We start from the raw sequence: 16,776 nt of genomic DNA, 5'->3' as shown, positions 1-16,776 counted from the left end.
TGAGAACAACAACCTCCATGAACCCTTTACATCTACTGAATTGGACATGGCTCTCAATAAATGTAAAAATGGCAAAGCAGCTGGCCTGGATGATCTACAGATGGAACAAATCAAGAACTTTGGCCCAAAAGCAAGGCGCTGGCTGCTGGAGCTGATGAACAACTGCACTGCATCCTGTCAGATCCCCAAAATCTGGAGGAAATCAAGAGTCATAGCCATCTTGAAACCAGGCAAAGACCGTAATGATCCAAAAAGCTATAGACCAATCTCCCTGTTGTGCTACCTTTACAAATTAGTATCTAAGATGGATACCCCCAGGCACTCTTCTAAAATGGCTGCTGAACTTCCTGGGCCTACTTTTCTGAACCTTTCCTAGCCTAACAAGTAGGGAATTAATTACACCAGACCAATGTCAGGATCATTAAGTTTGCTCTCGTAACCATTGATGTGAGATTCGTACTGGGTGGGGAAAAAGTGATGCTGGTGGAAAGATGCAGGGAAAAAAGTGAGATCCTCTCTAGAATATCACCTTTGGAAAAAGGTCCTCTTGGTTAGTACAGGTGCCTCCTTTTTGAGCATATATGAATAACATATCTTGTCCATATCTCTGCAGTATTCTTTGTCAAAGTTTCAGAAGTATTTCTGTGAAACTTCAAGCTGTTCTCTCTGTCTCTCTGACTCTTATTTACATATTGCTCATTTTCCTTAGCCCTTATTGTCTCACCTGACAGAAGGAGAATGCACAGTGCAGCCAAGGTAAATAATTCAGTTTAATGAATACATGAAAGAAAATTCTGTAGATGACCTGTATATTCTCTTGTGGCATCAGAATGTCTGTTCCTGCTTACTAGAAGTAAAAAGGAGGGGATTTTTACTCTGTATTTACTTTTTTATAATGTCTGGCTTGCATTAGTTATTAAGAATAATTTATGATATAGCCTACATAGGGGCAAAAGTTTGGTAGCATTTTCTTCCACAGTTTGTCAAACTTCCCTAACAATATTTGGATATTGAACAAAGATGCATTTAGGTAAAACAAGGACTTTAAAACTCATATGGTGGCAGCAGATAGGGAAGGAATTTGCAGAATATTATTTATTTACTTTGCTTATATACCGCTGTATCTCAAGCCCGAAGGCGACTCACAGCGGTTCACAAACAGTAGAAACAGTAGAAACAGCAGTGGTTCCATACAACATATAACAATTGACTTAACACATTATCCATAAATTACCAATAAGCAATTACAATGCACAATTATTACAAAAAACAACCGTACCCAATCTTCTCATCATCCAAGCGTAGTCCAGATTCGTCGTCCATTGTTCCATTCCTATGTTCCATTACCAGATTGTACTCAATTACTCAAATGCCTGCACAAACAGCCAGGTCTTCACCTTTTTGCGGAATACCATTAGAGATGGTGCTAGTCTAATGTCCGTAGGAAGGGCGTTCCACAGCCGAGGAGCCACCACCGAGAAGGCCCTATCTCTCGTCCCCGCCAGCCGAGCTTGAGAAGCAGGCGGGATCGAGAGCAGGGTCTCCCCGGAAGATCTCAAACTCCTGGTGGGTTCATAGGCAGAGATGCGGTCAGATAGGTAGCTTGGGCCGGAACCGTTTAGGGCTTTAAAGGCCAACGCCAGCACTTTGAATTCAGCCCGGTAGCAGATCGGTAGCCAGTGGAGTTGGCGCAACAGGGGGGTTGTATGCTCCCTGCGCTCCGCTCCTGTTAAAATCATGGCTGCCGAGCGTTGGACTAGTTGGAGCTTCCGAGCTGTCTTCAAAGGCAACCCCACGTAGAGAGCGTTGCAGTAGTCTAAACGGGATGTAACCAGAGCGTGGACTACCGTGGCCAAGTCAGACTTCCCAAGGTACGGGCGCAGCTGGCGCACAAGCTTTAGCTGTGCAAATGCTCCCCTGGTCACCGCCGAAACCTGGGGTTCCAGGCTCAGCGATGAGTCCAGGGTCACACCCAAGCTGCGAACCTGCATCTTCAGGGGGAGTGCGGCCCCATCCAACACAGGCTGTAACCCTATGCCCTGTTCGGCCTTGCGACTGACCAGGAGGACCTCTGTCTTGTCTGGATTCAATTTCAATTTGTTCGCCCTCATCCAGACCGTCACAGCGGCCAAGCACCGGTTCAGGACCTGGACAGCCTACTACCACTATACTACTACCACTACTACTACCACTACTACTAATAATAATAATCAAAATTGATGTGGCTCACAACTGGAACTTGGAAAAAGGAGACAGAGGGCCTGATTCTTACAGCCCAAGAATAAAAAATTGGAACCAATGCCATCAAAGCCAGAATTTAAAACTCAATGACAAATCCCAAGTGTAGACTGCAAGAGGGCAGACAAACGATGGGCCACATCCTCAGCTGCTGCAAGAAGGTCGTGCAGACAGACTACAAGCAGAGGCAGAATGCTCGGATGATCCCCTGGATCTCATGCCGCAAATACCATCTGCCTGCGACAAAGAACTGGTGAAATTATGAGCCTGAAAAAGTTACAGAAAATGAACACGTCAAACTACTCTGGCACTTCCGAATTCAGACTGACAGAGTTTTGGAGCACAATACTCCTGATCTCACGATCATAGGGAAAAACTTGAAGAATCACAAGTGAGATTGGTGGGGATGAGGAGCAGGGCCTTCTCGGTGGTGGCCCCTCACCTGTGGAATTCACTTCCTGGGGAAATTAGGTCATCGACATCCCTCCTCTCTTTTAGAAGGAAACTAAAAAATGGATATGTGACCAGGCCTTTGGGTAATCTGGCAGATAGACAAAGGTCAATGACGACTAGAATTGATAGGATTTGACAATGTGGAATGGAATTTACGGATTCTGAGCTGGCGAACGTTGGGCATTAGATTGGTTTTATTGATTGTGATGTATAATTGACTGTTTTAATTGTTTTATAATTGCTGTTGATATATGTTTTTATCTTATTGTTTGTGTTGGCATCGAATTGTGCCTTTTGTAAGCCGCCCTGAGTCCCCCTTCGGGGGTTGAGAAGGGCGGGGTAGAAATGCGCGAAATAAATAATAATAATAAAAAAGAAAAGTATGGATCGTTGATGTTGCAATCCTAGGCAACAGCAGGATTGTCAAGAAGCAACTGGAAAAGCTGACACGATATGAGGACTTAAAGATCGAACTGCAAAGACTCTGGCACAAGCCAGTCAAGGTGGTCCCAGTTGTGATCACATCGTCAGCTGCTGCAAGAAGATCACGCAGATAGACTACAAGCAGAGGCACAACACCATTTCTCAGATGATTCATTGGGACTTGTGTCACAAATACCATCTGCCTACAACAAAGAACTGGTGGGATCACAAGCTGGAAAAGTTTACAGAGAATGAATACGCCAAACTCCTCTAGGACTTCCGGATTCAGACAGACAAAGTTTTGGAGCACAAGGCTCCTGACCTCACGATTGTGTTAAAAAACAAAGTATGGATCGTTGATGTTGCAATCCCAGACAAAGAGCAGGATTGCAGAGAAACAACCGGAAAAGCTGACATGATACGAAGTTTAAAAATCGAACTGCAAAGAATCTGGCACAAACCAGTAAAGGTGGTCCCAATGGTGATCGGCACACTGGGTGCAGTGCCTAAAGACCTTGGCCTACACTTAAAAACAATTGGCGCTGACAAAATTGCCATCTGTCAGCTGCAAAAGGCCACCCTACTTGGATCTGCAAGCATTATTTGCCAGTACATCACATATTCCTAGACACTTGGGAAGTGTCCGACGTGTTATCAAATACGAAAGCCAGCATAGTGATAAACAACATTATTTATATTTTGCTCTATTTTCCCAGCGGGACTCAGGGCGGATTGTCATGTGAAAGACAAGTGCTTAAACATGACCCTTTTGCTGATTTTCCCCATGTAAATGCCACATATAAATTTGAAGAGTGGGGAGGTGTCTGTTTGCCTGAACTTGGCCAAGATTTGGAAAGCCCAGGAAAAATGCTGTGCTTAGTTACGTAAGGAAAAAACATAATCCTGAGTAGACATTTATGGGCTGCAGTTACGTCGTTTATTGTGCTCTTAAAACAAAATGAAGATGTTGATGGGAGAAATGACAGAATCCCTTGGAAAATGTCTTACGTTTTTCTGGTCTCTTGAAGCGTTCCCTGTAATGGCAGGAAAGGCATGTTTCCTTTAAGGAGGAGGAATAGTTTAGGGACCAGAATCTCAGTTGATTTCCTTTATCAGCATAATTGTACCCTCTGCTTTGCAACGCCAGCCGCATAATGTCTGGTTGTTGCATGCGTTCAAGTCATTTATGACTTATGGTGACTCTAAAGTAGACAATTCAAGAAAGGTATTGACAAGCTGGAATGTGTCCAGAGGAGGGCGACTAAAATGATCAAAGGTCTGGAGAACAAGCCCTATGAGGAGCGGCTTAAGGAGCTGGGCATGTTTAGCCTGAAGAAGAGAAGGCTGAGAGGAGATATGATGAGAGTCATGTATAAATATGTGAGAGGAAGCTACAGGGAGGAGGGAGCAAGCTTGTTTTCTGCTTCCTTGGAGACTAGGACGCAATGGAACAATGGCTTCAAACTACAAGAGAGGAGATTCTATCTGAACATGAGGAAGAACTTCCTGACTGTGAGAGCCGTTCAGCAGTGGAACTCTCTGCCCCGGAGTGTGGTGGAGGCTCCTTCTTTGGAAGCTTTTAAACAGAGGCTGGATGGCCATCTGTCAGGGGTGATTTGAATGCAATATTCCTGCTTCTTGGCAGAATGGGGTTGGACTGGATGGCCCATGAGGTCTCTTCCAACTCTTTGATTCTATGATTCTTTATCACAAGATTTTCTGGGAGCCCCTGGTTGTACAATGGGTTAAACCCTTGTGCCGGTAGGACTGCTGACTGATAGGTCAGCGGTTTGAATCCAGAGAGAGTGGATTGAGCTCCCTCTATCAGCTCCAGCTCCCCATGCGGGCACATGAGAGAAGCCTCACACATGGTAAAACATCAAACATCTGGGCATCCCCTGGGTAACATCCTTGCAGATGGCCAATACTCTCACACTAGAAGCAACTTGCAGTTTCTCAAGTTACTCTAACACGGAAAAAATAGATTTTCTTAGCAAAATTTCTTCAGAGAGGGGTTTGTCTTTGCCCTCCTCTGTTGAAGCATTAACCTGATCCAGCACATTTTTGCTTCAGGTGTGAAGTCTGTGTTTGTATCCCAACATATATAGAAAGCAGTAAAGGCTCTAAATAAATGCAGAGAGTCAGCTTTCCAATCTTTTATTCAACTGAGCACAGTGACCACCTCAATATAGGCATTTGAGCACTGTGGCCCATTGTACTGAGCACCCACCAAGTGTCACAGCTTTTTAGGAACAAGGAACCTGGGATATGTCTATGTTCCTCATTTGTTGCAGTTACGACACACTGGCAACAAAGATGCACATAGTCAAAGCAATGGTATTCCCCGTAGTCACCTACAGATGTGAGAGCTGGACCATAAGGAAGGCTGAGCGAAGGAAGAGAGATGCTTTTGAACTGTGGTGTTGGAGGAAAGTGCTGAGAGTGCCTTGGACTGCGAGAAGATCCAACCAGTCCATACTTCAGGAAATAAAGCCCAGTCTCTCACTGGAGGAGAAGGAGATGAGAGGCCAAGATGAAGTTCTTTGGCCACATCATGAGAAGACAGGAAAGCTTGGAGAAGACTGATGCTGGGGAAAATGGAAGGAAGAGGGGCTGACCAAGGGCAAGGTGGATGGATGGTATCCTTGAACACTTTGGATTGACCTTGAAGGAGCTGGGGGTGGTGACAGCTGACAGGGAGCTCTGGCGTGGGCTAGTCCATGAGGTCACGAAGAGTCAAAAATGACTGAACGAATGAACAACAACATGACACCACTTTAACTGTCATGGCTCCATCCCACATCATTGTGGGAGTCATAGTTTGGTAAGGGACTTAGAATTGACTGCCAGCACTCTGTCCTGCAGCATGGGAGTACAGTGGAGAGTTCCAAGTTCCTTACCAAACTACAAATTCCAGGATTCCATAGAGTGGAGCCATGGCTGTTAAAGTGGTATCAAACTACAGCAATTGTGCAGTATGAAAGACTCCCTTTAGCTCTTTCTTGCTTTGATGCTATATATATGCATTTTGCTTCTTCATTTTGCTGGTTTCACTCCTGTTCTCCCAACAAAGAAGTCTTGACGATAAGTCACATCCTGGAATGATGTAACAGACAGATACAAAGGAATCTGGGTTAGAAAGCAGTCGATTTCCCCCAATTTTTGCCAGAGTTTAAGAAACTTGGGAGTTCCACGTGAGCTCACTGTGTTGCTTAAACTACTTGGTTGGCATTTGGTCTCTGTGAGAGGGAATACGTTGTGTTGTCAGAATAAAATAATCAGAAAAGTACTATTCAGTGAAGGGGAAAATTGACTGAGACCTCTTGGGCTTTTTGTTCTGTAGTTTTCAGTTTGGAATTTAAAACTGTGGAAAGTGTGTTTCCGTTTCCTTGGAAGTTTCTTCAGTAGATTGGGAGATGTAGGTTCTTCAATCTGCCTTTCGCTTTTGCTGCTTTGACTCTGTTCTCATCAAGTACTCAATCTTCCTTCTTACAAGCCTTGTCACTTCGTGGATGCTACCTCTTCCTTTGTGTGTTGTGTTAGGCGATCCCTCGCTGTCCGAGTAGGATAGTCTTCCAAGATCAGTGTACTGGTGGGTCCGTAGGTGACTGTGGACCCCTATTCTTGACCTGCATCTTCTTCTGCAATGAGGGCATTGGTTTCCAGGTGGAAAGCGGTCTCGGTCAGGGTTGGCTTGATGCGCCTTCCTCTTGACACGTTTCTCTCTTTCTCCCTCCATTCGTACCTTTTCAGATTCTACAGCTCTGCTGGTCACAACTGACCTCCAGCTGGAGCATTCAAGGGCCAGGGCTTCCCAGTTATGGGAAGCCCTCTTCCTTTAGTTTCTTCTTCAATAGCCATGGGTTCAACTTGACTTTTGGCTTATCCCCAAAGGCCTTGTGGTCTGTTGTAACCAAGCCTCAGTTCGTGTGACTGTAGGCTTGGTTACAACAGATTTGGTTACTGTATTGTCAAAGGCTTTCATGGCCAGAATCACTGGGTTGTAGTTTTTTTCAGGCTATATGGCCATGTTCTAGAGGCATTCTCTCCTGACGTTTCACCTGCATCTATGACAAGCCTTCTCAGAGGTAGTGAGGTCTGTTGGAACTAGGAAAATGGGTTTATATATCTGAGGAATGACCAGGGTGGGCCAAAGAACTCTTGTCTGTTGGAGCTAGGTGTGAATGTTTCAATTGACCACCTTGATTAGCATTTGGTGGCCTGGCAGTTTTTTGGTGTGGCTTGTTAGTGCCTGGGGCAATCTTTTGTTGACAGGTGATTAGTTGTCCCTGATTGTTTTCTCTCTGTTGTTTTGCTGTTGTAATTTTAGAATTTTTTAATACTGGTAGCCAGATTTTGTTCATTTTCATGGACTCTAAAAAAACTCTAGGCTGTTAGGAATTGTGGGAGTTGTAGTCCAAAACACCTGGAGGGCCGACGTTTGTCTGCCCAGTTCCCCTTCGTTTGTCCAGTTCCCCTTCGTCATGTAGGAACACACAATCCAAGCGCTCCTGACAGACAGCTATCCAATCTCTGTTTCAAAACCTCCAGAAAAGGAGCCTCCAAAGGACTCCCCGGCAGCAGCGGATTCCATTGAACGCCATGAGTTCATTTCCACTTATCAAGTCATTTATGTGTTTTATGTGCCTTAAAGGGCACCGCAGTGAAAGATTGTACAACTGAGTTTCTGTAATTGCATATCAGTCACAGACCTTTTCGGTAGTATGCAGGGCTTCTAGTGCGTAGTTTGGAAACTGTTATGTCACATTGGAGGGTTTTAAAGGCATCCGTCCATAAAGGGTTTCCATCTGGGAAATGCAAGTGCCAGTTCTGTTTTAACGCTCCGTGATAAAAGTTGATACCTGTGATTCTTGTTTGGTTTGGTTTGAAACGGTCTCCAGTAAATACTCAGGTCTGTTTATAAGCACCATCTTAAGAGCACCGAGCATTGTTTGCCGGACTTTGAGACAAAATGTTCTAGCGAGACCATTAAATTGTCAAGGCCTGTTTTAGAGGCCGACGTTTTCCCATCCTCTGGCTGTGTGTTGTTTCAGTCCAAGGAGGGTGATGTAGTCTAACGCTGACTGAGTACATTCCCATCGCCTGGCCTGGGTCTTGTGAAGCTGGTAGTATTTCCTAACGTCTATAGTACCTGCTGCAAAGTGTCTCTCTTGTGCCTTTTTGTAGCCATAATGGATCTCACTAGCCAAAGAGGAGGCCAAAAGCGTGACTCTTACTTTAAGCATTTTTTTTACCCCTAACTTGATGGTAGCCGGAGTCAAATGGAGAATGCACAACTGGATCAGCCCTTCATATCGCTGAGCCTGGAACCTCAAGTTTTGGCAGTGGCGAGGGGAGCTTTTGCACAACTAAAGCTTGTGTGCCAGCTGCACCCGTACCTTGGGAGGTCTGACTTGGACACGGTGGTCCACACTCTGGTTACATCCCGTATAGACTACTGTAACGCTCTCTACATGGGGTTGCCTCTGAAGACTGCCCAGAAGCTGCAATTAGTCCAATGCTTGGCTGCCAGGCTACTGAAGGGAGCAGGGTACATGGAGCGCACAACTCCCTTGTTGCGCCAGCTCCACTGGCTGCAAATTAGCTTCCGAGCGCAATTCAAAGTGCTGGTTTTAACCTACAAAACCTTTTAAGTTTCCCGCCCAGTTTACCTGTCTGAATGGATTCTCCCCTACGAACCATCAAGGGTGTTAAGATCTTCCGGAGAAGCCCTGCTCTCAGTCCTGCCACCTTCGCAGTCGCATTTGGTGGGGACAAGAAACAAGGCCTTTTCTGTGGTGGCTCTCCGGCTATTTATTTATTTATTTCGTACATTTCTACCCTACCCTTCTCAACCCCCGAAGGGGGACTCAGGGCGGCTTGCAAAAGGCACAATTCGATGCCAGCAATACACATAATAAGATAAAATACATAGCAGCAACAATTATAAATAGTTAAAACAATCCAATTATCCAATAACAACTAATAAAAGCCAGTCTAGTGTTCAACGTTCGCCAAGTCCAAAATCCGTAACTTCATTCCACATTGTCATAATCCTATCCAACTCTAGTCGTCATTGTCCTTTGTCTCTCTGCCAGATTACCCAAAGGCCTAGTCCCATATCCATGTTTTTAGTTTCCTTCTGAAAGAGAGGAGGGATGTCGATGACCTAATTTCCCCAGGAGCGAATTCCACAGGCAAGGGGCCACCACCGAGAAGGCCCTGCTCCTCGTCCCCACCACCCTCACTTGTGATAAAGGTGGGGTCGAGAGCAGGGCCTCCCCAGAGGATCTTAAACTCCGAGGCGGGACGTAGAAGGAGATGCGTTCGGACAGATACGCTGGGCCGGAGCTATGGAACTCTCCTGAATGAAATTATATCTGCCCCTTCCCTCCTGACCTTTAGGAAGCAAGTGAAGTCTTGGTTGTGGAACAAGGCATTTGCAGAGTGATGTCTGAGACCGGTAATTGACTAAGATATTGACAACAATGTGCAGACTGAGTTGGATGTTGTTTTTATCCTGGCAAATGTTTTATTATGCTTTTTATCCGATATGTATTTTAACTTATTTTTTTAATATAATGTTTTAAAGTTTGTTTGTGATCATTGAATACTTCCTGTTAGCTGGTCTTTGTCCCTCTATGGAGGACGGAGGTAGAGAAGATCGGAATAGAAAAGTTTTAAATAAATAAATAATACCCCAGTGAAACTGACACATTTCCTTTCCTCTTTTCTGCAGAAATGCTGCAGCAGCTTCACCAGCAGCTGGTGGAGTCCGAACGCAAAACTATGACTTACCTCAAGCGATTCAATAAAATCCAGGCCGACTATCACAACCTGATTGGGGTCACGGCCGAGCTGGTGGATTCCCTGGAGGCCACAGTGAGTGGCAAAATGGTGAGTCAGTCAGAATTAGAGGGCAGGGAGAGTTGCTTGCTGGGATAGTGTAATTATTTATTTCATGTATAGCCTGCCTTTCTCTCGACATGAGCCTCAAGGCGACTTACAGCACGGCTAGCTCAAGATAGAACTGAAAACCTGATCAAAGTTGAGACATGATTAAATGCGCTATCCTATGAAAATGCTGTGAATTTTTAAAAGTGCTGTCATGCATATCCAGTATTGCCCTCGTGTTGGAGGGGCCTAGCCTACTTTCTTCCTTCTCCAACTCTGAGAGGGTCTTCCTCACAATGTCTCCACAGCAACATCCTTGCCACAATGGGTAGGCTCTCTTTGTGGTTCTTTCCTTCCTTCCTTCCTCCATTTTCCTCCTACAGCTTCTCCCTCTTCCCTTCCCTTCCCTCCTTGCTCCTTCCTTCCTTCCTTCCTTTCCACGCTTTCCCTCATACAGCTTCTCCAGTCTTCTTTTTTTCCTATTTCTTCCTTCCTTCCTCCCCCCCTCTGCACTTTTCTTCCTTTTCTTAACCTTCTTTATTTCCTCCCTCCCCTCCCTCCCCCTCATACACATGTCACCTAGCAGCAACAAAGCCACTTCACCCCCTTCTTTCCAAGTGACATCACAGAGGGCCACTTCACCTGGCAGCAGCAAATCCTCTTGGTTCTTTTTCTTTCTCTCTGTACCCAAAAGAGTGGTCCTTTTAGTTCAAAACACTCAGTTATTTTGAGTTGGACAATGAAAGTTATTTGTGCCATTTTTGGTCCAGATCCACCAAGCAATGGAGAAGCCTTTGTGGTACAAATAAACACAACAAACTACTTTGACTTTTATATAAATAGATAGAATAAAATTGCTTAATAATAACTATAAAGGTAGAAATAGATCACATCCCCCAATTAAACAAACCACTTTCTGCACAACCAATCATCAAATGCCTGTTGAAATAAGGGTATCAGGAGGGCTTTATCTGCGGCTGAAAGGAGAGCAGGGAGCAAGCCAGACAGTTTCCACAGCCTGGGAACAACCACCAGAAAGGCCCTATTCCAGGGGAGCATTTGCACAGCTAAAGCTTGTGCGCCAGCTGCGCCCGTACCTTGGGAAGTCTGACTTGGCCACGGTAGTCCACGCTCTGGTTACATCCCGTTTAGACTACTGCAACGCTCTCTACATGGGGTTGCCTTTGAAGACAGCTCGGAAGCTCCAACTAGCCCAACGCTCGGCAGCCATGATTTTAACAGGAGCGGAGCGCAGGGAGCATACAACCCCCCGGTTGCGCCAACTCCACTGGCTACCGATCTGCTACCGGGCTGAATTCAAAGTGCTGGCGTTGGCCTTTAAAGCCCTAAACGGTTCGGGCCCAAGCTACCTATCCGACCGCATCTCTGCCTATGAACCCACCAGGACTTTGAGATCTTCCGGGGAGACCCTGCTCTCGATCCCGCCTGCTTCTCAAGCTCGGCTGGCGGGGACGAGAGATAGGGCCTTCTCGGTGGTGGCTCCTCAGCTGTGGAACGCCCTTCCTACGGACATTAGACTAGCACCATCTCTAATGGTATTCCGCAAAAAAGTGAAGACCTGGCTGTTTGAGCAGGCGTTCGAATAATTAGTGCAATGATTGGTTAATGAACACTGGAATGGAACAATGGATGACGAATCTGGAACATGTTTTTGATGACGAGACGACAGTGAATGGGTATTGTAGTAACTGTTTATTAATTGTGTAATGTGTTAGGTTGTTAACTGTTTCTATACTGTAGTACTGAATTTTGCTGTTCGTATTTGTTGTGAACCGCTGTGAGTCGCCTTCAGGCTGAGAACAGCGGTATATAAGTAAGGTAAATAAATAAATAAATACATAAATAAATATTCCCCATTCATATACACCTTATATACATAGCCTGAAGGTAATTTTGCACACAGTTTTAAAAAATAATTATGTGTGTGAAACAAAGTTGATGGACATTGAGCCATCAAAAAGCAAAGGTGTCATTATCTCAGCTATCCCTATGGACAGTTTCAGATTTTGGAGTCTTTTACATTGGGAAATTCCGGATAAGAGTGGCTCACCTTGTATATTCTCTGCTTTTAAAAGCTGAATTAGTATACAAAGTAAAGTATATCATGCAAGTATAAATATTTGCAACTGTGAGTCTGCTCCTTCCAATCCCCTCTCTTGATTTCTGATTGTTCTCTGAGGTTTTCAAAGCTGGGAAAATGGATCCAGAGGGAATTCTGCAGAAAGCTGACTCCTGTGGGGATGGTTCAGTGCCCTCTTGTTTACCATTCATCCCCTGGAAATGTCTCCCTGCCACCCCTACCCCTGTTGTTGCTGCTGTTCTGATTTAGGGTGGTCCTAAAGAAGCCAGTCTATGATTGGAAAATCCCAACTCAACCATAAAATCCATTAGGCAACCTGGGCAACTCATACTATTTTGGCCTTAGAGGCAGAGCGTAGCAAACTACTTAGGAACATATCTGGCCAAGAAAACCCTGAGGTTGGAAAGACACTGAAGGCATACAGTAAGAATAGCAAAAGTAGTCCTATTAGGGTTTTCTCAGCAAAATTTGCACAAGAGAGAGTTTCCCATTGCCTTCCTGTGAGGCAGAGAGACTTGGTCAAGATTACCCAATGGGTTTCCATGGGTGAGATAAAATCCCAATTCTGGTTTTTCAGAGTCCTAGTCCAACATTTAATCCAATTTTCCACAGTGGCCCTCCTCTCCATGTTAAGTATCCCTTACCCAGGATTCTGAAATCTAAAGTACTCCAAAATGGTTCACATGGGTGGCTGAGCTAGTGACATTTTTACTGTCCGTTTGCTCAGACTACAGATTATTATTGGTTTGGTTGCATGCACACAAATATTGTGTATAAAATTACCTTCAGGTTATATATACAGTGTATAAGGTGTATATGAAGCATATATGAATTTTGGGTTTAGACATGGGTCCCATCTCCACAGTGTCTCATTATGTATATGCAAGCATTCCAAAATTGCAACAACAACAACAACAACAACAAAATCTGAAACACAGAACTATTCTGTTGCAAGCATTTTGGATAAGGGATACTTATTGTCCTATATTAGCCCAGCAAAAGTGGATTTGCCTCTATTGAGCTCTGCCCCAAGGGCCAGAAAACATGGGTTGTTTTTTTCCCCCCATATTGTCTAAGGCTTTCACAGCCAGAATCACTGAGGTGTTTCTGGGTGTAGTTTCCGGGCTGTATGGTTGTGTTCTTGCAGCTTTTTCTGACGTTTTGCCTGTATTTGCAGGCGAAACGTCAGGAGAAAATGCTGCTAGAACACAGCCCAGAAACCACATAACACCACATTGTATTTCTTCTGCTAAAGCAAATATGATCATATCACTGGCACCAAAACAATAAATAAATAAGTTGAAGGGTTTTGTTTGGTTTGTTTGCCATATTGCATCAATAATAGTGGAGGGATCTGTATCAGAGGAAGTGGCACAAAGGGAGAGGGTTTGCCACACTTGGCGACCCTTTTCTGAGTCACGTTTGTCGTTGATGACCCAAACATGGCTGTCTGGTGTCTTGTATAGTGTGCTCTGAAGCAATCTGGGTCATCTCTTCTTTGTTCACCATGGACTTGCTTTTCCTAGAATCTACCAGGTGATGGCACCATTTAGTTGAATTGGTGGTCTTTCTCAAACTGGATCGGTTGAAGTCTGGAAAATGAAAAACACTTTCACCTGATGGCATTTTTATGACCTTGGATTGGACAGAATTTTAACATCATGGTCCTGGAAAGAATTTTTTTTAAAAAAATAGTATTTCTCACTCCCAGAAAAAAAATCTTACATGCCAGCTCTCACAGAGGAAACGGCAGAATCTGCGTCATATACAGTCGCCACTCCCTGAGTATTCACAAATTCAACCATCCATAGTTTGAAAATATGTTTAAAAATCTATAAAGAAAACCTAAAAATTGGCATTTTTTTGTATGGGGCACAGTTTTACTATGTCATTGTATATCATGGGACAGGAGCATCCTCAGGTTTTGGAACCAACAATGCCACCTATGAGCTAGGCCAAAGTGACTACACAAGAGGGGAGTAATTTCTCCCATCCAAATTTCTCCAAATATGAAATTATTGTACTTCACCCCTATATGTGTCAGTTCCTAGTATGATCAGGGACATTTTAGATCGGTTTTCAAGATTTCTTTATTTTAATATTGTGTAAAATCAGAAAGAGCAGGAAGTGAATCTGGGACTGGATGCAAACGTACTGTGTGAAAATCTGTGCTTTGAAATGTTCTATATAAAGGGGTCCAAATAGTCCACTATAGATAAATGCAGTTGTGGCCAGATTGTGCTATTATTATTATTTTGTCGTGTCAGGAGCAAGTCGCTTCTGGTGTGAGAGAATTGGCTGTCTGCAAGGACATTGCCCAGGGGACACCTGGATGATTTGATGTTTTTATCATCCTTGTGGGAGGCTTCTCTCATGTTCCCACATGAGGAGCTGGAGCTGATAGAGGGAGCTCATCTGCCTCTCCCCAGATTCGAACCTGCGACCTGTCGGTCTTCAGTCCTGCCGGCACAGGGGTTTAACCCACTGTGCAACGGGGGGCTCCTAAGATTTATAGTGCTATAAGACACTATAAACATCTTCAGACAATTGAAAGAGTCTGTGGTGGCGCAGTGGGTTAAACTGCGAAGCTGCAGATGTTGCTGACTGAAAGGTCAGCGGTTTGAATCTGTGGGATGGGATGAGCTCCCGTTATTAGCCCCAGCTTCTGCCAACATAGCAATTTGAAAATATGCAAATGTGAGTAGATGAATAGGTACTGCTATGGCGGGAAGGTAACAGCTCTCCATGCAGTCATGCCGGCCACATGACCTAGGAGATGTCTACGGACAATGCGAGTTCTTCAGCTTAGAAATGGAGATGAGCACCACCCCACAGAGTCGGACACGACTAGACTTAATGTCAGGGGAAACCTTTAACTTTAACATACTCCAGAAAGTGCCATCTATATAAATAAAAATGTAATGTTCATTTGTGGGATTAACATAACTCAAAAACCACTGGATGAATTGACACCAAATTTGGACACAATGCACCTATCAGGCCAATGAGTGACCATCACTCATCAAAACACTGAAAAACACAGCAGAAGGGACTTAAAATCAAAAAACAAAACAAAACATTACAACGCATTCGTAAAACCACATATATATACGCAAACACACATATACACAAATATATACACACAAAAAACACATATACATAGACTGGGCCACAGCAATGCATGGCAGAGGATGGCTAGTATCCTATAAATTCACAATGACTATTCTTACAGTCTTTTTGTCGTGAGAATTGGATATTCCTTGTCCTTGTGGGTTTGGGTTTTCAGTCCTTTGGATTTGTTAGTCTAGAGTCCCCTGGTTAATTAAGGTCAAAGGAAAGAGGTCTAACTTCCCTCTTGGTTTGTTGTTTCCCTAACGTAGATCACTCCAGAAGACCTACAGAGTGTTTGTGTGCGTCTCTTTAGCAACCAGATGAGGCAGAGTGTGGCCCACAGCATTGACTTCACAAGGCCTGGAACTGTAAGTATAACCTTCTCTCTGATGTTTTAGGTTTAAAAGTCGTGCTGTTATCTTGTAGGGAGAAAATATGTACATATAGGTAGAGATAAGGTGAGCCTTGCCCGCATAATTCCTCCCAAAGGTGTAATGGAGTTGTGATGTGCGAGTGTCCTTGAGCAAGATCTTTTTGTGCTAGTTCTCATAAAATGGACTGGCAGCTTTATGTGTAAGAGCCCTGTGACACATTTACATGTGCAGAGCACTCTTTTGGTGTGTGTATATATCTTGTTTGGGCAACATGGGACAAGATGCTATATATTTTCATTTTATGCACGGAAAACAAAGGTTTGCGAGGGAGTGTCTTGGTCAAGGCCAGGTTTGTGACTCAATCCAACCAGATCAGAGCTGGTGGAAACAGACAGGCCTTTGTGTTCATTTGATGATTCTAGACAGGTACAGAAAGTCTAAGGGTACCACCCTTTTTTCATATTGCCCTGAACAACAGCCGCCTCACCATAAACCTTTGCAATCCGAGGAGCTGTTCCCTTTCACGGAGTCCCCAAAGGCCTTCTGTGTTGAGAGTGAAGAAGCATCAACACTTGTCTGGAGATCAATTAGGAACAAAGGGATGACCACGGTCCATGCCTGCTATCTAGTTTTTCACCTCTGCTTCTCAGATCCATCTAACTCAAGGTGTTTTACGTTTTTCCTGCATCGAAAGGTCACTTCCCCTTTCTTCCCTAAAGCTTTGTTACCCTTTGTTTAGAAGGGAGCATTATGGGGTTTTTCTGCCTCAAGACCTGATCTTAGACCTGATAGTCAGCATTGACTCTCCTGCCAAAGTTGTCACGTCTATCAACTCTTTTATCTGAGATGTATTACCTGCAGCAATAAAAAATGTTTACCTTTCTTAACCTTCCCAGAACATCCTGAATATTTTCTTTTCTGTTTCCTGCCATAATGCACTGGCTGTGTTGGATTGTATTCTGTTATAGATACCAAGTATAGATACCAAGCTGCCTGTCTTTCGCAGCTTCTGGAGATCAGCTGCCTTGATCTGAAGGTGCCAAACCCTGAGCACAGCTCCATTCCTTCTCTCTATCAGGCAAATAGCTCTGGACAAATGTCATCACCATCATCATTACAGGTTATCACTCGTGGCTGAGTGTGATTGCCTTCCAAGTGTAGGGTCTTGGTGGTGGGTCCATA

General features: G+C 44.3%; 1 protein-coding gene across 3 annotated transcripts in view; it reads left to right on the top strand.

Annotated features, from left to right (window-relative positions):
- ARMC9 (armadillo repeat containing 9) overlaps positions 1 to 16,776 on the top strand; it is a 152,913-nt gene that overhangs the window by 17,257 nt on the left and 118,880 nt on the right. For all 3 annotated transcript variants that reach the window (XM_067466116.1, XM_067466115.1, XM_067466114.1), the window contains exons 7-9: positions 732 to 756; positions 9,854 to 10,011; positions 15,490 to 15,588. In XM_067466116.1, coding sequence (XP_067322217.1) covers positions 732 to 756; positions 9,854 to 10,011; positions 15,490 to 15,588 — 282 coding nt within the window. The remainder of the gene's footprint in view (positions 1 to 731; positions 757 to 9,853; positions 10,012 to 15,489; positions 15,589 to 16,776) is intronic.

Source organism: Anolis sagrei, chromosome 3 (assembly GCF_037176765.1).
Source record: "Anolis sagrei isolate rAnoSag1 chromosome 3, rAnoSag1.mat, whole genome shotgun sequence".
NCBI classification, from domain to species: domain Eukaryota; kingdom Metazoa; phylum Chordata; class Lepidosauria; order Squamata; family Dactyloidae; genus Anolis; species Anolis sagrei.
This window is presented reverse-complemented; position numbering and strand designations above follow the sequence as displayed.